Source organism: Hypanus sabinus, chromosome 9, assembly GCF_030144855.1.
Source record: "Hypanus sabinus isolate sHypSab1 chromosome 9, sHypSab1.hap1, whole genome shotgun sequence".
Taxonomy (NCBI): domain Eukaryota; kingdom Metazoa; phylum Chordata; class Chondrichthyes; order Myliobatiformes; family Dasyatidae; genus Hypanus; species Hypanus sabinus.
The window spans coordinates 39507021-39529109 of record NC_082714.1 but is presented as its reverse complement, the minus strand read 5'-3'; the positions used below and the strand labels follow the sequence as shown (position 1 = coordinate 39529109).

The 22089-nt window shown below is 38.7% G+C and overlaps 1 protein-coding gene across 1 annotated transcript in view; it reads right to left on the bottom strand.

Moving 5' to 3' along the window:
- LOC132399284 (myosin-16-like) overlaps positions 1–20102 on the bottom strand; it is a 63905-nt gene extending 43803 nt beyond the window's left edge. The window contains exons 1-9 of the mRNA XM_059979514.1: positions 19899–20102; positions 16978–17121; positions 14536–14692; positions 13027–13054; positions 10942–11038; positions 8794–8886; positions 7230–7293; positions 6553–6651; positions 1169–1272 (exon numbers count right to left, since the gene is read on the bottom strand). Of these exons, the coding sequence (XP_059835497.1) occupies positions 1169–1272; positions 6553–6651; positions 7230–7293; positions 8794–8886; positions 10942–11038; positions 13027–13054; positions 14536–14692; positions 16978–17121; positions 19899–20102 (990 nt within the window). The remainder of the gene's footprint in view (positions 1–1168; positions 1273–6552; positions 6652–7229; positions 7294–8793; positions 8887–10941; positions 11039–13026; positions 13055–14535; positions 14693–16977; positions 17122–19898) is intronic.
- Positions 20103–22089: the final 1987 nt, after the last annotated feature.

Below are 22089 nucleotides of genomic sequence, written 5' to 3'. Positions count from 1 at the left end.
CATACGGAAAAAAACATTGACTTAATGGGAGTTATGGAGGTAACATGCAAGAGTAAATGACCAGACTTAAGAGCATTGATGTACAGAGGCATCCTGTGGTGCAAGTCCATAGCTCCTTGAAAGTAGCAACAGAAGTAGAGAGGGTGATAAAATGGTGTATGGCCTGATTGTTTTCACCTTCTTTCAAAGTTCGGCCATGTTTTCTTTTACTCTTCCATTTGTCATGAGGAAGTACCAATTTAGTTTCCTGAAATGAATGCATTCCTCTGGAAATTCATTTATTTTCAATGTTAAATGATGCTAAAGTTGGTAATAAAGTGTGTGTGTGTATGTGGTATGTATTTATTTATTTATAGGCAAGATGGTAGTTGGAGGAAGCTGGATGCTCCCCCTGTAAAATGTGGGATTGCAGGATACCCAATGGTCTCCCCGAATACTACATATACAGGAATGCATCTGACCTCAGCTCCTGACTTACATGGTCAAGGAGCTGGAGCTGGACATAGTCAGGACCACTGGGGAGGCTGAAAACCTCACACATGAGATTTTTCTTGACGTAGTCACACGCAGAGTGCAGGCTTTGGATAGCAGGTGAGTGAGCACCAAGAGGAGTAAGCAGTTAGCGGAGGGTTCCCCTGCGACCATTCTCCTCGACAACAATTATATAGCTTTGGAGATCACTGGGGGCGGGGTAGGAATGCCTCATCAGGGCACAGCAGCAGCGCCCAGGCCATTGGCACTGTCGCCAGCTTTGAACCTCAGCAGGGAAGGGTGAAGTCAGGTGGAGTGATAGTGCTATGAGACTCAATAGTTAGGGGGATGGCAGGAAATTCAGTAGCAGCAAAAGAGATGGCAGGGTGGTGCATTGCCTCCCAGGTGCTAGAGTCAAGGATATCCCAGAGCGGCTGCAGAATATTCTCGGGGTGGGGGTGGGGGGAATGCAGCCTGAGGTCATGGTGCACATTGGTACCGATAACATGGGTAGAAATGGGGGAAAGCATTTCTTGTTGCTTTTGAAATCCAAATTAGTTCAAATTGTTTATACCCCTTAGATGAATGTTACATGATTTTTAGCATATTTTTCAACTAATAACAACTCTTTCCGTGAAGATATGTTGTCAATTCACATAATTACAATACATTACCAGCTTAACCTTAAAATACTCACATCAGTGAGACCCAGCTCTTCGCCATCATCCATGTTATCCACACTTACAACCCCCTGACACACCCAGAAATATTGGTTAGGATCAGCAGTCAACAACAGTGAATCTGTTTAGAAAAACAGCCAATAGATTCAGTCATTCTTTGTTATTAAAATTGCTTCTAATTCTTTGCTATGAGGATTGCTCTATGATAATGTTAAACGAATGAGGAAAAAGCTGCATTAACACAGTGTCTTTCACAGCCTTATAATACCCTAAAGCAGTTCTCATCTTTTAAGATAATGAACTACTTTTGCAATGTATTCAGTTTTATGATGTCAGTAACATAACAGGCAATTTATGTGTAGCAATTTCCCAAAAGCAGCAATGTGATAATAACCAGATCATCTATTTAAGTAATGGTCGTTGATTGAAAATATTAGCCTGATATGAGGATAATTCACCTGATCTAATTGAAAGAACTGTTATATGACCTTTCATAAACCTTCGAGGACAGTCCAGCTCTTAGCTTAATGCTCATAGAAACAATTTCTTATTGCTGCACCGGAGTTCCAAGCTAATATATTTTGCTAAAGGCTTTGGTTTGGGACTTGAATCTGCAAGTTTACACTTCAAAGGCAAAAGTATCACTCACAGTATATTACCTAAACAAGGATGGTGAGGGCAGCCAGCCTTCCTGTGGTCACAGTCAGGACTGAGGCGGAGAAAGCAATGCCAGCCTTCTCCACGAATTAAGCCCAAACTTTACAAACAAATGGTCAGACCTCATTCAGAGCACCACATCTAATTTTTTAAAGGATGTTGAAACTTCAGAAAGAATGTAAAGAATTTTCCTGTATTGGTATAGTTTTATTTTTATAGAGGAAGTAGAACTATTGCATCACTTACTTCATAGCAGAGAACACTAAACAGAGAATTCGTAGAGATGTTGCAAAACTCTAAACTTTCTTAATGTTGTCAAAAAGGACAAAAATACTGCTTGTACTGGGAAAGTACTGTATAAAAGTGGCTGGTAATTGAGAGGACACAGATTTAAGATGACTGGCAACAAGAAAATCTCAGAGTGAGATAAAGAGAAATTATTTCATTTGGTAAATTATTGCTTATAATGCAGCAGAATTAATCACAACTTTCCGAAGGGAATAGGATTTTACTTAAAAAGGAAAATTGCAGGGCTTGACTCAGTATCACACATATTTTTCTCTCAGAGATAATGGAAATATTAAAGTAAACTGCAACAAATCACATCAGAAATGACAGTTGTGTCAAATGGTTCTTTGTGTTAGGGATTGACTTTCACTCAGTGGATGTTTCTCAAAAATCTGTATCACAAGCATTGGAAAGGTAGTCACCATCTGCAGATGAACTTTATCTGGCCCAGTTTTTGCCCTGGGTCCATCTGGGACCTGGTGAGAGGGAAGTGTTTCCTTTGGTCGATTCCATTTCAGAGATCTACAAGTTGGAGAGGTATGGCAGAGTAGTGGTTAGCACAGAACTTTACAGTAGTGGCGACCTGGGTTCAATTCTCACCGCTGCCTGGAAGGAGTTTGTATGTTCTCCCATGACTGCGTGGGTTTCCTCGGGGTACTCCGGTTCCCTCCCACAGTCCAAAGGTGTACCAGTTGGTAGGTTAATTGATCATTGTAAATTGGCCAGTGATTAGGCTTGGGTTAAATTAGGGAACTGCTGGGTGATGTGGCTCAAAGGGCTGGGAGGGCATACTCCGTGCTGTATCTCAATAAATAAATAAGTTTTGCATTATTGCACTCTCCCTAATCTCTCCACTAACTCTAAAAAGCAACTATCCACTTCCAGATGAGAGCAGTGAATAAGCTTTATCAAACTGTTTGCGAACAAATATGATTTGCTTCTGAAAATGAAGTCAGACTGAGCACTTGGTTCCTTTTGATGGAAGTGCCATCTGAGAAAAGGTTCAGCTTCACGCTTCTCTTTCCATCCCAACTAAATCACTCACTTTGGACTCTTACAGTATGTGTCAATGTTTGAGAGCACAGCTTATTGTCTTAATTGTCTCAAGCTCAGTATCCTTTGCAACACACTTAAAATGCCGGAGGAACTCAGCAAGTCAGGCAGCATCTATGAAAATGAATAAACACCATCCTTGCCATTGCTCGTGTCCTCCAGAAAAACTTGGACTAAGTATTTCTGTTACATATATATCTTTGACTGGAATTTTTACACTGTATGCCTGAAATCTATTGTCTGTGGATTTTTTGGTGTTCAATGAGGGCAATGATCCTGAGTGGCTTGTGATGACTGTGTATACGTACAGTTATCCTATTTGTGTACTGATTAGGCTTCCCCAGCCCAAAGGTCAAACCTTCTCAAAGTAAGTGTAATGCATTTGATATTGATCGACCTGCCTTGTAAGATTGTTTTAGAGGCATCTGATGGTAATGTCAGCTTTTTTAATCACCAAACTGTCACACAAATTGGTTTTTGATTAAATTCGATCAAGTAGTGCACAAAATTTGCACTACATGATAGAGCTTCTAGGCCAGTGCATTTAAAGTTGAATATATATTCAACTGCTATATAGTTAATATAGCATTAACTATATCCTTCATGTGTACATACAAAATTTTCCAGATGGAAAAGTCATGAGGCAATTGTAGAAAGAAAAGGATCCAAATTCAGTTTGTTTTAATCTGGTCATTAGCATTTTTGTGTTGTAGGAGGCATTATAAAATACATTTACCATCTCTGGCAATCCCATGTATTAGTATGCTAACGAATGGGCTACATGATACAGAGAATTAACAGACTTTCCAGATCGTGCACACAAAATAAACAGATAAAATCTTTCCACCTTCTCTTTCTCTACGTATGTTACCTCATTCATTTCAAACGTCTTTTATGATTATCTCATCGTTCAGAATCTAATCTTTAAAATCTGACCTTTAGCTCTCTGATCACAATGATGGAGATGTGCTGCTTTGGATGAAGACAGTTTATTCCATGTGATTTCAATTGTATTTGCACTGGTATAATATACCAACAACAGGCTTGGGGTGAACTGACACGGAGTCAGCTTCTTGTCTGGACTCACCACCAGCTGTCTTACACCCACCAGGTCCAGCTGCTGATCCAATTGACCTCTAATATCTAATAGATCATTCAACAGGATGAAATAGAGTCTTGGCAGTGAAAGTACCTCCGGTGGTGGTCAAGCGAAGACCCACCTCCAGAATATTGCAGCAGCCTTTGTCCGGGGTCAAAGGTGGAGTGTCATGCTTTATCTCCCGTTAAGACTATGAAAGCTTCGCAACTTTTTTTTTTAAAAAGGTTGCTGATTTTCATAGATACTGAAATTTTTTGAAATTACTGCAGATAGTTTAATAAGTTATTTAAAATTATTAAATAAAGTTCTTACTATTTTTCTCCCGGCTGAGAATCTCCATTGAAATAAGTGAGACTTCAGTGTTACATTGGGATATAGTGGGCAAAACAGTACGGCTGAATTCCGCAGTTGGACTCCAGATGGAGCCCTACACAGCAGAGTGACTGACATCCCCGATCTGCCGGTCAGCATATCCAGGATATACAGTAAATCTGTGGACTCACCTGGGGGCAGTTCAATGCGTGCATTATTCTGCTCAAGGAGCTTTTCAAGATTTTTTTTATGCCATATGAATCATGTAAATTATGCTTATCGAGGTGTGGATTACTTTCAAATAATCATTATATTTTCATTCCCAGACATATTTCTTTCCCGGGTTTCTGCCAGTGTGCCTCCAAAGGTAAATAAGGTAAAGTATTTGCAGGAGCCAAGGTACAAGTGTGCTTTCTGCACAGCTCAGTACATTAACACCAATGAAGGATTTCAACTCATGAAAAGACATTTGGAAAATGATTTCACGAGAATAACATTACAGAGAACAGATTCAGAGAATTAACAGAGTATGGGTTTAGAGAGATATTAAATTTATGATTCCTATAAGTAACTAAACTAAAGGAGAGAAATCACTTTGACTTCACATGGCAGTGAAGGAATGAAGTATGAAGGGTAACTTACAAAATTATTTAGTGTTGAAAAGAAGATTTTCAGAATTTCACTGTTCAAAACGATCCAATGTTTATCTACATTCCTTGCTAATTTAAAGGCAAAGTATACACTTGTTGCTAGGTACACCAGTAGCAGACACCATACATCTCTATGTGACAATTTTAGAATTAACAGAGACGTTCATAAAGGCATTGGGCAGGGTAGCTCTTTTGTATTATTAACTTCTAAGATGAATAATATTTTCACATACATCCTCACTAACAACCAGTAGACTGAAGTAAGGCTTTTATTTAAAAGAATATGGCTTAATTCATTTTAAATAAATGTCTTTCTGGTGGTTTTAAAATATTTTTCCCCAGAGACATTTGGAAACAGGTATCAGAAATATTTATTCAAATACCGGAGGGCACCTAGTTGAGAAGAGGAAAGTTTTAAGGAAATTTGCAAGGCAAGTTTTTTTTTATTTACACGGAGTGTGGTAGGTACCTGAAATGCATTGCTAGGGGAAGTGGTGGAGGCAGATATAATGTCGACATTTAAGACACATTTAAACAGGCACATGAACAGGCAGTGAATGAAGGGATTTAGACCGTGCGCAGGCACAGAGGATTAGTTTGTACATACATTGTGGGGAAAAAGGGCCTATTCTAAAGCCACCTGGGCTTTCTATGTGCAAGGCCACAGTTTGTGCTGCCTCATACCTAATTGCCATTTATGACCCACTTGACCTTGGAGAGAGGCTGCAGTGATACTGCTATAGAGCAGTTAAGAGCTACATGGCTAAGAGACAAGTCTGGGGAGGATTGGTAACCAGGTGTAGATGGGTCCATTGTTCTTGGGATAATGTTAAATGGGAGCAGCTGTACTGCCACAGTCCAATACTTCACCTCGCCCATCCAATTTTTATTCCAATATTTTATTGTGAATCTTTATATAGATGTAAGCCATTCTGAGGATTTCTTTGCTTTAAGAACTCAATGAAGATGTGGATCTGATGAATTGAATCAAAGAAATGTGAATATATTCAGTTAACTTAGTGCATACCAATTGACACCAAGGAAGCTTTAGTCCACTTGAACGGAGACAAATAAAAGAAGGTCTCTGTTATATAGTGACAAACAAGAGCTAACCTGCATCTTTAATTATGACTCCTGACTAATAAATAAATTTTACAATAAATTAGAGATGTGAAATGACAATAAACCTGGAAGGCCTGGTCACTAAGGAATTTAGTAGTGTCTGAGCACCATGTTTCAGATTTGACAGCTACACAGGGAGTCTAAATTGACTGAATGGCTTATTCCTGTCCTGAGTTGAGACTTGGGAATAAATTATGCTGGCAATTCATCAAATGCTCACCCAGTAAGGCTGGCATCTTTCCAGAGAGGATCTGATAGAAGATGTGATAGCCTCTCTCAGCTGCTTGTTGCGAGATCACACGGGATTTTTCAAGCAAATCTGAATAAACAAATATGTTGCACGTATGTGAATTAAACTTCTGAATATGTCATCTGGTGGATATAAGTCATAAGACCATAAGACATAGGAGTAGAATTTGGCCCATCTAGTCTGCTGCACCATTCAATCACAGCTGATCATTTTGTTTATCTCCTCCTCAACCCCAGTTCCCAGCCTTCTCCCCGTAACCTTTGATGCCATGTCCAATCAAGAACCGATCAACCTCTGCCTTAAATGCACCCAACAACCTGGCCTCCACTGCTGCATGTGGCCACAAATTCACCACCCTTTGGCCTAAGAAATTTCTCCGCATCTCTGATTTAAAAGGGTGCCCTTCTATCCTGAGGCCGTGCCCTCAACTCTCCCACCATAGGAAACATCCTTACCACATCTACCCTGTCTAGGCCTGTCAACATTCGAAAGGTTTCAATGAGATCCCCCCTCATCCTTCTGAATTCCAGCAAGTACAGACCCAGAGCCATCAAACATTCCTCATATGATAACCCATGAATATATCAGCACCAGCTAAAGTTTAAACTTATTAAATAAATAACAACAAAATAAATACAGATGCTTACAACTCTCAATATCAGCACCAGAAAGTTTGCCAGATGGACCAAAGTGAATCCGAATGAATTTTCCCTTGAGAGAATGAAAAAATGAAATTAGATTGCATTTAATTTCAACTTACTGTTAACTTCATTCATTAATGTATGTGTGCATAGCACATGCTTGCTTGCCCGCCTGTTCATGTGCATATACTGTACACACATACATACTCAAACACCCGGCGCACACATGCAAGAAGTAACACCATATCCCCTCTTATAGATTTCTGGAACTTAAAACTCTAATTTTCCCTAGTTTTGATGATCATGCATTTTATTTGTCAATCTCCACAGCTCCAGTCTGACCTACAGCATCATCTGTTTCTTGATTAAGTCAAAGATCCTTGCTTAGAGGTAGATGAATATTTCTACTTTATCCTGCAATATCTGATTCCCATTTGGCACCAGAGAGTAACCTGTGATCCATCCCATCATTTTAAAAAAGGCAAAGCAGGAATCACTAATTCCTCCAGCCCAGATGAACCATAAAACAATTACAGCACAGAAACAGGCCATCTCGGCCCTTCTAGACTGTGCCAAACACTTACTCTCACCTCATCCCACCGACCTGCACTCAGCCCATAACCCTCCATTCCTTTCCTGTCCATATACCTATCCAATTTTACTTTAAATGACAAATTACTTTAAATATCAAACCTGACTCTACCACTTCTACTGGAAGCTCGTTCCACACAGCTACCACTCTCTGAGTAAAGAAATTCCCCCTCTTGTTACCCCTAAACTTCTGCCCCCTAACTCACAACTCGTGTCCTCTTGTTTGAATCTCAATGGAAAAAGCCTATACACGTCAATTCTATCTATCCCCCTCATAATTTTAAATACCTCTATCAAGTCCCCCTCAACCTTCTACGCTCCAAAGAATAAAGACCTAACTTGTTCGACCTTTCTCTGTAACTTAGGTGCTGAAACTCAGGTACCATTCTAGTAAATCTTCTCTGTACTCTCTCTGAAGAGATGAAGCCAAGCAGCTCATCTTTCTGTGTGCAGTTCGTGTCCCAATCTCCTACTCTTTCCACAAAACCTGCATTTACCCCCTTTAAGTTTTTACTCTATTACCTTTTGATGGTTAATATTGAATCAGCACCACTTACCCTTTCAATCAGTGAAATTCAGTTTTCAGGTTCTCAGCAACACATACAAAATGCTAGAGGAACTCAGGGTTCCAGCCAGAAATGTCAACTGCACTCTTTCCATAGATGCTGCATGGCCTGCTGAGCTCCTCCAGCAGTTTGTGTGTGTTTCTTGGATTTCCAGTATCTGCAGATTTTCTCTTGTTTGTGTTCAGGTTCTTAGCCCTCCTTTGACTTTACTGCCTTTAATCTCAAGTCTGTGTCCCCTGCTCATCAACTCTCTTGCCAACAGGACAGATTCACCTCATTCGGTCTTTCAACGAGCTTTATAAAGTTCAAAGACTACTTTAAGGGGCAGCTTATCTAGCCTAATTTACCAGCGATATTGGTGAGAAGCAATGCAAATGGAAATTAGCAAAAGGAAGGAACAAGCAAAGACTTACAAAGCGCGAGGAGTTGTTGTTCCTGGTGGTTTTGGCATTGCCAAATGCTTCCAGTACAGGGTTGGCCTGGATGATTTGATCTTCCAGGGAGCCCTTTCAAAATAAATATGAAAAACAAACTGAAATGTCTGGTAATAGTTCAACACATTTTTTCTGCATAAAGCATTTTTCAATGAAACATTAACAACAAACTCACTCCAAGAGCAACAGAATTAAAAATATGTTTAAAACCATTTTGGCAATAGTGATTAATAGTTCCAAATTTGTTTTGCAATGTTTGAATTTTAAAACCTCTCTGTACGATACCAGTTATATAAAATTATAGTTTTGGCTTGGTCTAAGATTTTCATCCTTTTACAAGGTGTGACATGGTGGTCCTTCCTGAATGTGGTTTGATAGAATTGTGTGGTTTGCAAAGGTTTGCATGGAGCAGCTACGGCCAAGGCCTTTTCACACACTTCCTCTTCGTATGGCAATCTGATAGATTTATATTCATTTATGCTGTCGACATAATTTAATTTAGATTTTTAAAAATGATATCAGGTTGTCTCATCACTGTGATGGTTTTAAACTTGTATGCTCTAGTTTTTTTTAAACCAGACTTCTGCAATCACTGGGTTGGTAATCTACACAATACACTATTGCTTTTGTATCATTAAAAGTGATATATTTATTACCAAATTTAGATTTGATTTATGATGCATTCACCTTCATATTGAGTAATTTTTGCTGTTTCTTTCCCTGAATGAGCATCAATAAAACCTGCAAAGGTCCATAATTAGTTTGGTTGTTATAAGTATCAGAAGATTCACAAAGCCTGGTCAATATCTCAGTTGGGTTTTCAAAAAATATTAAACGTAACTGTAGTAAATTTCCATACAGTGTATTCTGGTGGGAGGAGGAGTGGGAAGGGGCTTGCTTTGTTGTATCATGATGTCCTGTTTTATCTTGTTATTATTGTTGCTGTTGCTTATGTTATTTGCTGAACATTGTTAACATGCTATGTTGACACCAGAATGTGTGGACATATTTGTGGGCTGCCCCAGCACATCCTTGTTCATGCAAACAACGCATTTTACTGTGTGTTTCGGTACACATGATAAATAAATCTGAATAAATTAAAACTAAGGTTAAGGAACACAGATGCTATTATTTTATTAGCCTTTTTAGTCCAGCTTAAGAGAATCTGAACATTATTCCATCGTCTGGGAGGTTAATCAAGTTAAGAGTAAATAAATAATAAGGATTAATACAATTGCATTCTCAGGCGCATCTGACCATCTACTGGAGAACTATATATTGAGAATACAAAATTGAAACAATAACATAAAATATGAGTCCTAAATGGATACATCACACTGTGATGAACTATATTCTGAAGATCATAAATTTCTTGTGGATATTAGAGCAGTAGTCATTGTTTCCTACAAGAAATACAACTCTAAAAGTGAAAGGGTATTCTTCTGCTTCTGTCTGGCACATAATGAAAGTATATTATGACCCTGATAAATCTCATTCCCCGCTCCCCATCTCTCTTTCAAGCTGTTCAACTGGTCCACTCTCCTACCCATTTCACACATCCCTGGGAGTCACTATTTAACCCGCAGCAACTAGTATTTTAACTTTTGTATTTCAGATCCGAACAACTTTTTCTGGAAATGCAGTGTTTGTTTCCTTATGTCACCTCTAATTCTTTTATGTTTCTGCCTAAATTGATATCTTCTGCTACCGCCATTAGGTACATCTTCTTATCTGGTCATCAAAGCCCTTTGCTGATTTTGAATAATTTTAACAAATCTCCTTTTATCTGCGACAGCTCTGAGAACGATCCAACTTCTGCAGTCTGCCTTATCCCTGATGTTACTCTCCTCTGCATCCTGCCAAAAGTCCTGAAAGTATATACAGAAGTGAATATAACAACTCCAGCGCCAATTTACTAAAACTTCCTTGGTTTTGTGATCTGTATTTCTAATGATGCTGAATTATCCTGAACAGCTAACTCATTGTCCCAGCCCATTCAAAGATTATGAATTTGTAGACCAGTGGCCCCTTTTCCTGCACCTCCTTTAATATCAAAACGATTAGTTAATATTGTCCCTTTCCTAACAAAGGGTATCATTTCACACTTTGCTCAAGTTCCAGACTTACCTTTGTATCACCACCAGCCGACTTACTGCCCCCGATATTAGCAAAATACTGAATAACCTTCTTGGTATTTTCAGTCTTTCCAGCACCAGATTCTCCGCTAAGTATGAAAAAAAATCATTTTAGATTATTGATTTTTCAGTTTAAATTGAAAATACTCTTTTCACTTTTACATTGTTCCCTTGCAACATTGAAGTTTGTAAAGCTCTATGATCTGTTTAATGTTAAACTCACAAAAACAACAGGAATTTCCTCTTTCAATTTCCATCTATAGCATTCTGCAACAATTGATAATGACAAAATGTGGCGACATCTTCACTACATTTGATACATACCTATACCACATTTTGAAATTAGTTTGGTTGCTATCAAAGGCCATGGATTATTGAGGTAACTGATGGCAGACATTCTAAGATGCATGTTCTGTGAAATAGATGAATCTGCTGTGATTTTGTAACATTTGGTAACAATGCAGCAGAATAATAACATCCATTCATTTCACATTTTCCAAGTAACATACTACCTGCTGTTCAGTCTTACTACCACTGGTGGCACTGTGGCTCCAGCTGACAAGTCTGCCAGCTGCAGTAATACCAATGTCTGATGATAATTTGAAAAAACTATATCTATCTTTCCTAATGGCTCATTATTTATTTTCCTAATGATATATCATGAAGGGGGCCCTGCTGGCCCTTCGGTCCACACCGCCCCAGCAACTCCTGAGAAACCGAATTCACCCTAAATGTATCACGGGACAATTTACAAATGACCAATTAACCTAGGCGGTACGTCTTTGGGCTGCAGGAGGAAACTGGAGAACCTGAGGAAAACACACAGCCCACAGGGAGGACATACAGACTCCTGACAGACACACTGGAATTGAACTCTGAACTCTGAAGCGCCCCCAGCTGTAACAGCGTTGTGCTAATCACTACACTACCGTGGCAACCACATTACATTTCCCAATATTCTTAATCAAAACATACGCACATCCAGATGTACATACAGTGCTGGAATAGTAATACAACCCTGCCTGCTTATACTAGGTACACATTAAGTACTGTGCAAGTAACTGTTGTGAAGAAAGTACAGATGGAAAGAACAAAGGAGACATGAAAAATAGGAAACGTTGAGATAGACATGTCAGACTACCTTAGCAATAGCTAACAAGAACACACCAGTGGAAGTGCTACTCCAGGAAGCAAACCCACTGACATTCAGCACAATTGTCAAAGGATCAAACTGACATGATATCTGACTATGGATTATTAATTGCCGAGGATAACATCTCTAGTGAGTTTAACAACAGGCCTTTGCATCTGACCAAACAGCACCTGTTACCCATTTTGTAACTTGAGTTTCATCGTCAATTGCTAACTCAGCTTTCCCTGCTGATTGCTTTCAGCATTTTCTGCTTCAACTTCATCTTTCCAAAATTTGCAGTTTTCTCTGTGATTTTCAACTGCCAAGTCAATTGTCTAGATATTAATAAGTTTATGCTCAAGATATGCAAACCAAGTTGATCTTCTCAGACTATTTTTCTTTGAGTGTGTGATCCCTTCTTTCTGGATAACTGAGAGGATGAATGTAATTAATTCAAGGAGTTCGTCAGCTTCTAAAAAGGGTTTTAAAAGTATGTATATTTTTTATTGTGTTTGTGCCACCATGAAATGTTGATTTGCTTTCCAAGGGCAAATCAGTTAAAAACAAATAGGGTTAGATAAGCCCCTTTATTACAGCCATATTTAGAGAACATACTCCTCTAAGTGACCATGATTTCTTCTCAGTATTTTTGAGGAACTATGATCTGCTGACTTCATATCTCTGTGCATGCATTAGAACTGCAGGCCTGTTTTACCAGAAGAACTACATTGCTTCCAAGGGCAAATCAACAAACAGGGTCTTGCCATTGTCTCCCATATGCATAAACAATGAAAAAATATCTCCCTAGATTGTTCATGGATTCATACAATCTTATTCCTGCCTGTATTTTTGCATACCATTTTATAGGGTCTTTGTTGGGCTATATTTGTAGGGGACAATATTGTTTTAAAAACCAAGAACAGATTTATGTAAATAGGTACTTACGTGATGAGCATTGACTGGTTTTCACGCTCTGCAATAATAAAAGGCAAGCAGACCAGTTAGTAACTGGCACCGTATCAGTCTCAGTCAATTATATTAGTTAATTGACAAAGAGTAAAGATTACAGTATCAAATCAGTAATGACGTCTTTGCCTGTTTATTATATTGGCATTACTTGAGTAGCATTCTCAAATGACTCATGAAGTGTAGGCTGTAAAATGATTGCAGGTTCTTCCACAGGTCAAAATTCACTGGTATCTACAGGTTCAAGGGTGTTGATATTTCTTTGTCTATTTCTATCACAGTTTATAAGTTTGTTTGCCTCAAGTAGTAAGACAACTTTCCCAAATTGTCTGTATTACTGCTGACTGCATAGCAAAAATCTAGTACTTTCCTTACTCAGTGTTTTACAAGTGAATCTCCACAGAATAGCTTACATACACTTACCGGTACTTAAAGAGACAAAATGTAAAATAAAAGTTATAGTAGGCTAGTTTTTATTATTTGGCAGTGTTTTTATTATTTATGCCTTCAGAAGTAATTATTGAAATGATGCCACTTATTTTTCAATAAACCTCTGTGTAATTGTGAATGGATATATGCATGTGAATAGGTACATATATATAGTTGTGCATATTTAAAGTGGTCTTATCCCTTCTTTGCAACCAGAGAGGGTAGAATATTTAGTGGAGATTAACCAAGTGTTGGGTTCCCAAAACCTTTGTGAGATGAGGTAAAAGGGAGAGACATGCTGGGAAAAGGGAAGAGAGATAAAGTGAGAGAAACTGTGAAAGACTTAGACACTGCTCAGGAGATATACAGAGCAGCATCAGCAGAGAGGTTCAAGTTAAGAAAGAGTAATTGTGACAATAGTTTGGTATAACTGCTCCCAGACCACAGCCTGAAGTCAGCAATACATATTACCCAGAATGCTCTGCTTCCATTTGGAACTAAATGTATTTCCTATTTATTCTAACCTGTATGCAGAATGAAATATGATACCTCTTTTGCCAGCCAGAAGTGAAATGATATGGCTGTAAACCAGACCTGGACATTACATTGTTGGAAGTAGCTAGACTGATTTGATCCAGAACATTTGCAGTTGATTCTTCTCAACTTAGCACAATTAGCTAGAAATGAACCAGTTTTTAATCAAAAAAGCTCTGATAGTTTTAAAGGAAGGTTTGTTTCATTCATCGGGCAAAGGATTTTACTAACTGGACTAGGAGGCCTGTTTGCTGTCCTCTGTTATTTAAACAGAGTTCGTTTGCTGAGTAAACGGATGGTTTGCTGTACATCCTGCATAAGATCTGTACTTCCTCCAATTCCTGCTATAAATACAGCTTCTGTCAAAAGTTTGCCAGTCCTTTCCATAAAAAATATTAAACTTGGTTTATTAAACTAGACACACACAAAAATATTCACTCGAGATGATTCAAGGTTTAAGGCAAAATGCATGAATATTTAAAACAGAATCTTCAAGGTGCTGTGTTTGCTCTCTCAGTTTCTTACCCATGAGCATGTCATGATAGGCGTTGTCTGAGATTGAGAAAAGATGAGGAGGCATCTCACTGCGCTTCTTGCCCTTGTACATATTAGCCACTCTGGCACCATAAATGGGCAGCCACTTGTAGGGGTTCACTGTTACACAGAACAACCCAGAATATGTCTGCAAAGATAAAACACAACCTGTAACGAGATGAGAATATGTCACCATTTAATGAAACAGTTATGCATCTTTATTTTTATTGGTGTTTAACAATCTGTTTAGTAAAGATGCACAACTGACCTGAAGGCATGTGCTTACTATATTGTCAGAACAGAAACTTCAACTTGTATAGAACCTTTGATGACCTAGAAACTCTTCATTGTCAAGGGTAGAATATTTAGTGGAAATTAACCAAGTGTTGAGTTCCCAAAACCTTTGTGAGATGAGGTAAAAGGGAGAGACATGCTGGGAAAAGGGAAGAGAGATAAAGTGAGAGAAATTGTGAAAGACTTAGACACTGCTCAGGAGAGTGTTCAACTGCTCAACTCTTCACCTTAGAAATTTATTTTCTATATTTCAGTCCATAATTGGGCACCAGAAGTAGCACCTGATGGATAATAGTGACTAGGAACATTTTTGGTTTTCTTTGAAGTAATCACATCAGAAACCCATCATCTTCGACAACAATCTGCTCCCACTATACTACTCCACAAACTAGCCAAAGATTTGTACTCAGTCTGTATCTCTGCATTGAGAACTAAATCTACAATCTTCTTATTCACCAATTGAGTACTGTCCTCTGAAATATGACTGACAACTCTGTTGCTTCTTTTCCTTTCACTCAACGTTCAGCTGGAATTAAGATCTTTGCTCGTTCCAGAGCAAAGACAAATGATAAGTTTTCATGTCACTACTCTTTTACAGGTTTGGTATCATGGTTAGGAACTAAAGATTTGCAACAAGCTTAAAGGCATCATTTCTTAAATTCTAGCCAACTGCCATTACTTTTCAGGCTTGATTGCTTTTGTCCTTCTTCAATCCTCAGCAATCTTGGCTTCGGCATTGCCTCCAACCTCTAATGGAATTTTTATAACTTATTATCATCTAGGAGGATATCAAGCCCATCAAGCCTATACTAGCTCTCAGACCAATCTTATTCTCCATCTAACTTCCTTGTAATCTGTTCTGTCACAAATGTCCATTAACACCCCATTGATTCTCCCATCAGCTACCTGTGTAAGGAGTGATGTACAGTAACCAACTAACCCGATAAGCAGCATATCCAGGAATGCAGGAGGGGAACCCTCTTGGTCACAGGAATATGGAAACTCCACTCAAACAGCATCAGAGATTAGGTTGTTGGAGATGCAAGGCAGCAAATCTATCAGGATTAATCCTTCACATCATTTAAGATCAGTGTTCTTATGTTCTTATAAGGCAATGTGGACAGAGCTGAAAATAGACAAGTCTATTTGTCTGCCTTTGACACTTTGTTTAAGAAGGAAATAAATTACATTCTCCTTGGATAGAGAATGTCTATACAATACTGAATGCAATGGTGGGTTGGAAATTGGAAGTAAACTGTAAGGTAACCTGCAAAAAAGTGAATCTCAAGGTAGTATATGGTCCAGGCTTGCTAGAGACTCTGGTGCTGTCAGTTTAGCATGTGACATATCTCCATTGATTGAGAATATGTCCTTTGAAACTGTAATATTGCTACTGCAACAGGTGGGTGTTTCTTGCTCATGAAATATTCTTTGAGATTAGTCCCTCCTAGCCAGAGTCCTTACGTCTTTTCTCTTCCAACCTGCTGAAGAGAAGAAGTGCCCCTTAGGCTCTCTCCTCTTTCTACTGCTCATGCCAGAGGGCCATTCGCACCAAACCTGAGGCTCCCATATTTTGAGAGAATAATTAGGGTATCCAAAAATTCATAATATTTTCTGTGCATTTCTTCAACACAGCTGGATAAAATGACATGGCCTCCAATTCAGTTTTTAATGTACCTGCAAGTGATTGAAAGGGCCTTTGACATATCACTGGTGGTGATGATAGGTAGGTTCTTCCTGATGTTCAGGAAAGCTTCCTGTGCTTGGCTCATAGTATATACACAGGTGACTCAATTTGTCTGTAGACATATTAACATAATGTTGCAGAAATATTAATTGTTCCAACCATCTATTCAACTTCTTAGATGTATAATAAGCTGTGATGTGATTACAATTTGCAACCAAAATTACAACTAAATTGGGACCAGCATTGTCAAAAACAAAATCTAAGCTATTTATTGTTTGGGCCCAGATCCATTAATCTATCCATGTGCTTGTTTGTCAATCTGCCTTTTTGTCCTCTTTCATTCATAACTATCTTTTCTCTTACTGCATGTTCAGATCAATGCCCCTTCACAGAGCACTCTCATGAAGATATACAGTTAAAGAGGTACCGATGAAGATTACTCTGAGACTTACATAGATTCGCATGTTGACATAGCGATCACGCAGATTCACAAGAACGCTGGCCTCATTTAAAAAGGTCAGGTTGGCCATGTCTGTAGCTTGACAAAACTTGGGTGGATTCATTTGCTGAACAAATTCTTTCTTTAGAGTCACAGTCTGAAATGCAAATGAAATTTTTTTAATGCACATTAAACTTATTACTTTATTATATTTCTTTAGAAGAGTATAATCAAACAAAAATTACTTAAACCATCGTACCTCACTTTGTGAGAGTAATGACAGTAAAGGTGAACTGCTCATGAACACAGAGCTGTTTTTAATGAAAAGCCATCAACCTGAAACATTATCTCCTTCTTCACAGACTCCACCTGACTCGTTGAATGTCTCCTTTAATTTTTGTTTTTGTTTTACAGTATCTGCAACTTGCATTCTTTTGGATTATTGTGAATATATAAATTTTGATGGTCACAAGACTAACATCATTTAATTTAATTTTGTTTTTTATGTAGAGATAAAGCTTGGAACAGATCCTTCCAGTCCAGCGAGGTGCACCATCCAGCAACCCTCCTATCTGACCTAATTAACCTTCTAAGCTGTACGTCTATGGAATGTGATAGGAAACCAGAATACCCAGAGCAAACGCACATATTCACAAGGAGGACATACAAACTCCTTACAGACGGCATCAGAAGCGAACTCCCTGAACACAGAAAGATGCTTGAGCATTTCGCTTCCAGGCACATTTTTGAAATGTTAATTGATCAACACATCTTACTATATTCCTGGCCACAGTTTTAACCATATAACAATATAACCATATAACAATCACAGCAAGGAAACAGGCCATCTTGGCCCTCCTAGTCCGTGCCGAACTCTTAATCTCACCTAGTCCCACCTACCCGCACTCAGCCCATAACCCTCCACTCCTTTCCTGTCCATATACCTATCCAATTTTACCTTAAATGACACAACTGAACTGGCCTCTACTACTTCTATAGGAAGCTCATTCCACACAGCTATCACTCTTGAGAAAAGAAATACCCCCTCGTGTTCCCCTTAAACTTCTGCCCCCTAATTCTCAAATCATGTCCTCTCATTTGAATCTCCCCTACTCTCAATGGAAACAGCCTATTCACGTCAACTCTATCTATCCCTCTCAAAATTTTAAATACCTCAATCAAATCCCCCCTCAACCTTCTAGGCTCCAATGAATAGAGACCTAACTTGTTCAACCTTTCTCTGTAACTTAAGTGCTGAAACCCAGGGAACATCCTAGTAAATCGTCTCTGCACTCTCTCTAATTTATTGATAACTTTCCTATAATTCGGTGACCAGAACTGTACACAATTATTCACTGTATATTCACTGTTTTATTCACTGTATATTAAAAAAAACCACTTTCATTGTTTGAAACTAACTTTGAACACTGGCCTTCCTTCTGGCCCAACACCACCAGGTTCAGGAACAGTTATTATCCTTCAACCATCAGCATGGATAACTTCACTCAGCTCAACACTGAACACAACGTATGGACTCACTTTCAAGGGCTCTGCAACTTATGTTCTCAGTATTTTTTTCTCAGCTCAAGTTGGTAAAATCTGAGACACAGGCATAGCCAAGCATGCCCATTTGTCAATTTCTAGTAACTTTCGGACTATTCTATTGGTGTTTAATATTGTGGCTTGTCAGTCTTTGTGCGTAGTTTTTTCACTGATTCTATTGTATTTCTTTGCTCTGTAGATGCCTGTAAGAACATGAATATCAGAGCAGTATATAGTTTAGAAATAAATTTAATTAAAACCTTGAACTTTCAGAAAAGGATTAGAATTAAACATGTCACCTAATTTTATTCACAAATCAAAGATGTAACAAAGTCAAACTTCCTCACACAAATAATTAACCCACACAGAATGTCTACTGGATAAAATATGTTTATACAGCTTTTAGTTCAAACTATTCCAAAGAACTAAGCTGGCCATGAATTGCTGAGATCATTTATAACATGGTTTAGGGCATTAATAATGTACATTATCCCAGGCTCAAATAACTGAGAAAAGTTCTTAAATTTAGTTTTATTTATCGTCCCCAATTTATTCCTGACTGTTGTTATGTTAACCTCACTTTGCTTCATGATATGGATTAGATAAGATTATGCAGAAACAGTGATATAGATTGATTTAAGCTAATTCCAGGAATAATGAAAGATATCAGCAGGCTTCTCTTTGGCTGCAAGTCATTTTTTGAAATGGTTCTAGTGTATGCAGATACACGTGGCACCTGATACTCATTGTAATGATCCCAAAAGATAAGATCAGAAATAACTTGTTTGGCCCTTCCAGGGGAACCCTTGTTTTCTTTAAACCTTCTCCCACCAAAGGACCCATCTATCATCTGATAATTCCTGGGATTTTGCTTCCATCACACTTCCAAGAAACCATTCCTCCCATTAAATACAGCGTAAAAAGGAATGACTTCTCGTATCTGTCCAGAATACTTTCTTTAGTAATTGGTACTTCAGCCCCTCAAGTGCTCTCTTCATGCTTAAAGTACCTTTATACATTAAAATACTCCCACACAGTTGCCTTTCATTCATCAGTCTTCAGGGTTGAGTCGTCCATTAATTTTGTGGATTATTTGTATCCCTGTATATGGCCAGTTGAATGAAGATTAAGGAGCATGTTTAAATTAGAATGGAAATTTTCCCAAACATTTACTCTGATTTCTACATTGGCTCTAATAAGCTAAATTATTTAGAAAGATAATTCATGGCATTTACAGTTGCCACTGATGATCAAACTTGCATATTATGAACTACGTCCATTTACAACTGCAGTTGAAGAAAACAAAGTGAAAGAAGCATAAATGTTGTAAAACATTATGAGAGATAGTTGTTTGTCTCCTTAAGTACAAATAATATTATAATTTCCACTTACCGTATTCTTGATGGTTTTTACAGTTACTTGGTCATCTTTCTCAGACTGGATCTCTCCTTCAAGAAAACCTTCCTTTTCATCCTTCACCCAGCAGGACTTCTTGATGTCATAGGGCTTCTTCATGAATTCCAGCTTCTCCTTTTCACTAGGAGCCAGGAAAGGCATGGGATCAACGTCATCTCCACAATCTCCTTTGCCTGGCATTTTGAATTCAAATTCGCTGCAGAGTCCTAACTCGAGAAGAACAGAGAACTCCCTCTGAGGACACAATACAAGAGAAGAAAAATTCAGACAAGGAAAAAAAGTCAGAAACTGAAAGCATTTTAGAATTCAGCAGCCTGACATCACACTGTTATTCCTGTGACACAACTGCCCAAGGCATTTGCTGCTGATTTATTAAATTCAGGAGGCTGGGAAAATGTCACAAGGGGGGAAAGGTTCAAAGCAGCCAAACCTGGAGGAGGTGGGGTAAGTCAAAGAACTGTAAGACCGAGTGTGATTAATGTTAGTGACTAAAAACAATACATATGTCCACTAGTTTCATAAGACCAGACCTTGGGACTAAGTCAGCTAGAAGTACATGTGCAAGAACATTCTGAATAAAGAGTGAAAATCCTTCTGTTTATTAACAAACCATCGACCTAGTGTTAGCCTTAGTGCAGAGCATTGTTGTGTACACAAGATGAAGACATGGATGAAGATGAAGGTCATGAACTGAGGGGAGGACCCTTTGGGCTGTCAAGTTTCTGACCATTTTGGGTTATCCTGGTTTTCCTTCACATGTCAGGTACTAACATGTAAAACAAATTATACCTTTGTACTTTAATGAACTTACCGGATTTAAGGATTTAGAAACATAGAAATGAAGCTGTGCCAAACATGTCCTTACCTTAGAAATTACCTAGGGTTACACATTGCCCTCTATTTTTTCTGAGCTTAATGTACCCATCCAGGAGTCTCTTAAAAGACCCTATCATATCTGCCTCCACCACTGCCACCGGCAGCCCATTCCATGCAGTCACCATTCTCTGTGTTAAAAAAACTTACCCCTGACATCTCCTCTGTACCTACTTCCAAGCACCTTAAAACTGTGCCCTCTCGTGCTAGCTACTTCAGCCCTGGGAGAAAGCTTCTGGCTATCCACATGATCAATGCCTTATACACCTCTATCAGGCCACCTCTCATCCTCTGTCGCTCCAAGGAAAAAAGGCCAAGTTCACTCAACCTATTCTCATAAGGCATGCTCCCCAATCCAGGCAACATCCTTGTAAATCTCCTCTGCAGCCTTTCTATGGTTTCCACATCCTTCCTGTAGTGGGGCGACCAGAACTGAGCACAGTACTCCAAGTGGGGTCTGACCAGGGTCCTATATAGCTGCAACATTACCTCTCAGCTCCTAAACTCAATCCCACGACTGATGAAGGCCAATGCACTGTATGCCTTCTTAACCACAGACACAAACTGCGTAGCAACTTTGAGTGTCCTGTGGACCCGGACTCCAAGATCCCTCTGATCATCCACACTGCCAAGAGTCTTACCATTAATACTAGATTCTGCCATAATATTTGACCTACCATTTAATGAACCTTCTACAATATCATAAACAAAGATTCACCATTCGGCCTTAGGATCTCAGCATGCTGGCAATAATCTATCTTAGTTTCATGGAGAAATAACAACCTATCTCTGTGTATTGAAGGAATACGGTACAGGCTATGTCTAACATTTTGTGAAATGCGACAAATTACACAGGATTGATTTTTTTAAAACTTTGGCTGATGTAATCAACTTTCTATGTGTATGTATACAAAAGGCTATGACTATTGCATTTTGAAGATCTGGTGACTGCACTGTTAGTGAGCCATTCTTCCCTTATTCATGAATAATGGTATTCTCCAGCCACTTTGTAGTCTGCGTCAAATTTACCTGTGATCAACTTTAACCGAATTTCCTTAGCAAATTCATTTCCCTAACAGTACAGCCCAAGTAGTGGAGCTAGTGGAATCAGGAGAGACAGGAGGCCAGAACTGCAGGGATGTTGATATCTAAAAGAGTTCTTGATATTGGACGGATGGAGGGGGTCAGGTAGTGAGCACATCCTTGGAGGGATTTTAAAACAAGGATCATTTTTTATTCTGAAGTGCCATCAGAGTGAGAGTTAGCGTAAAAGGTGAATAAGATGCATCATCCC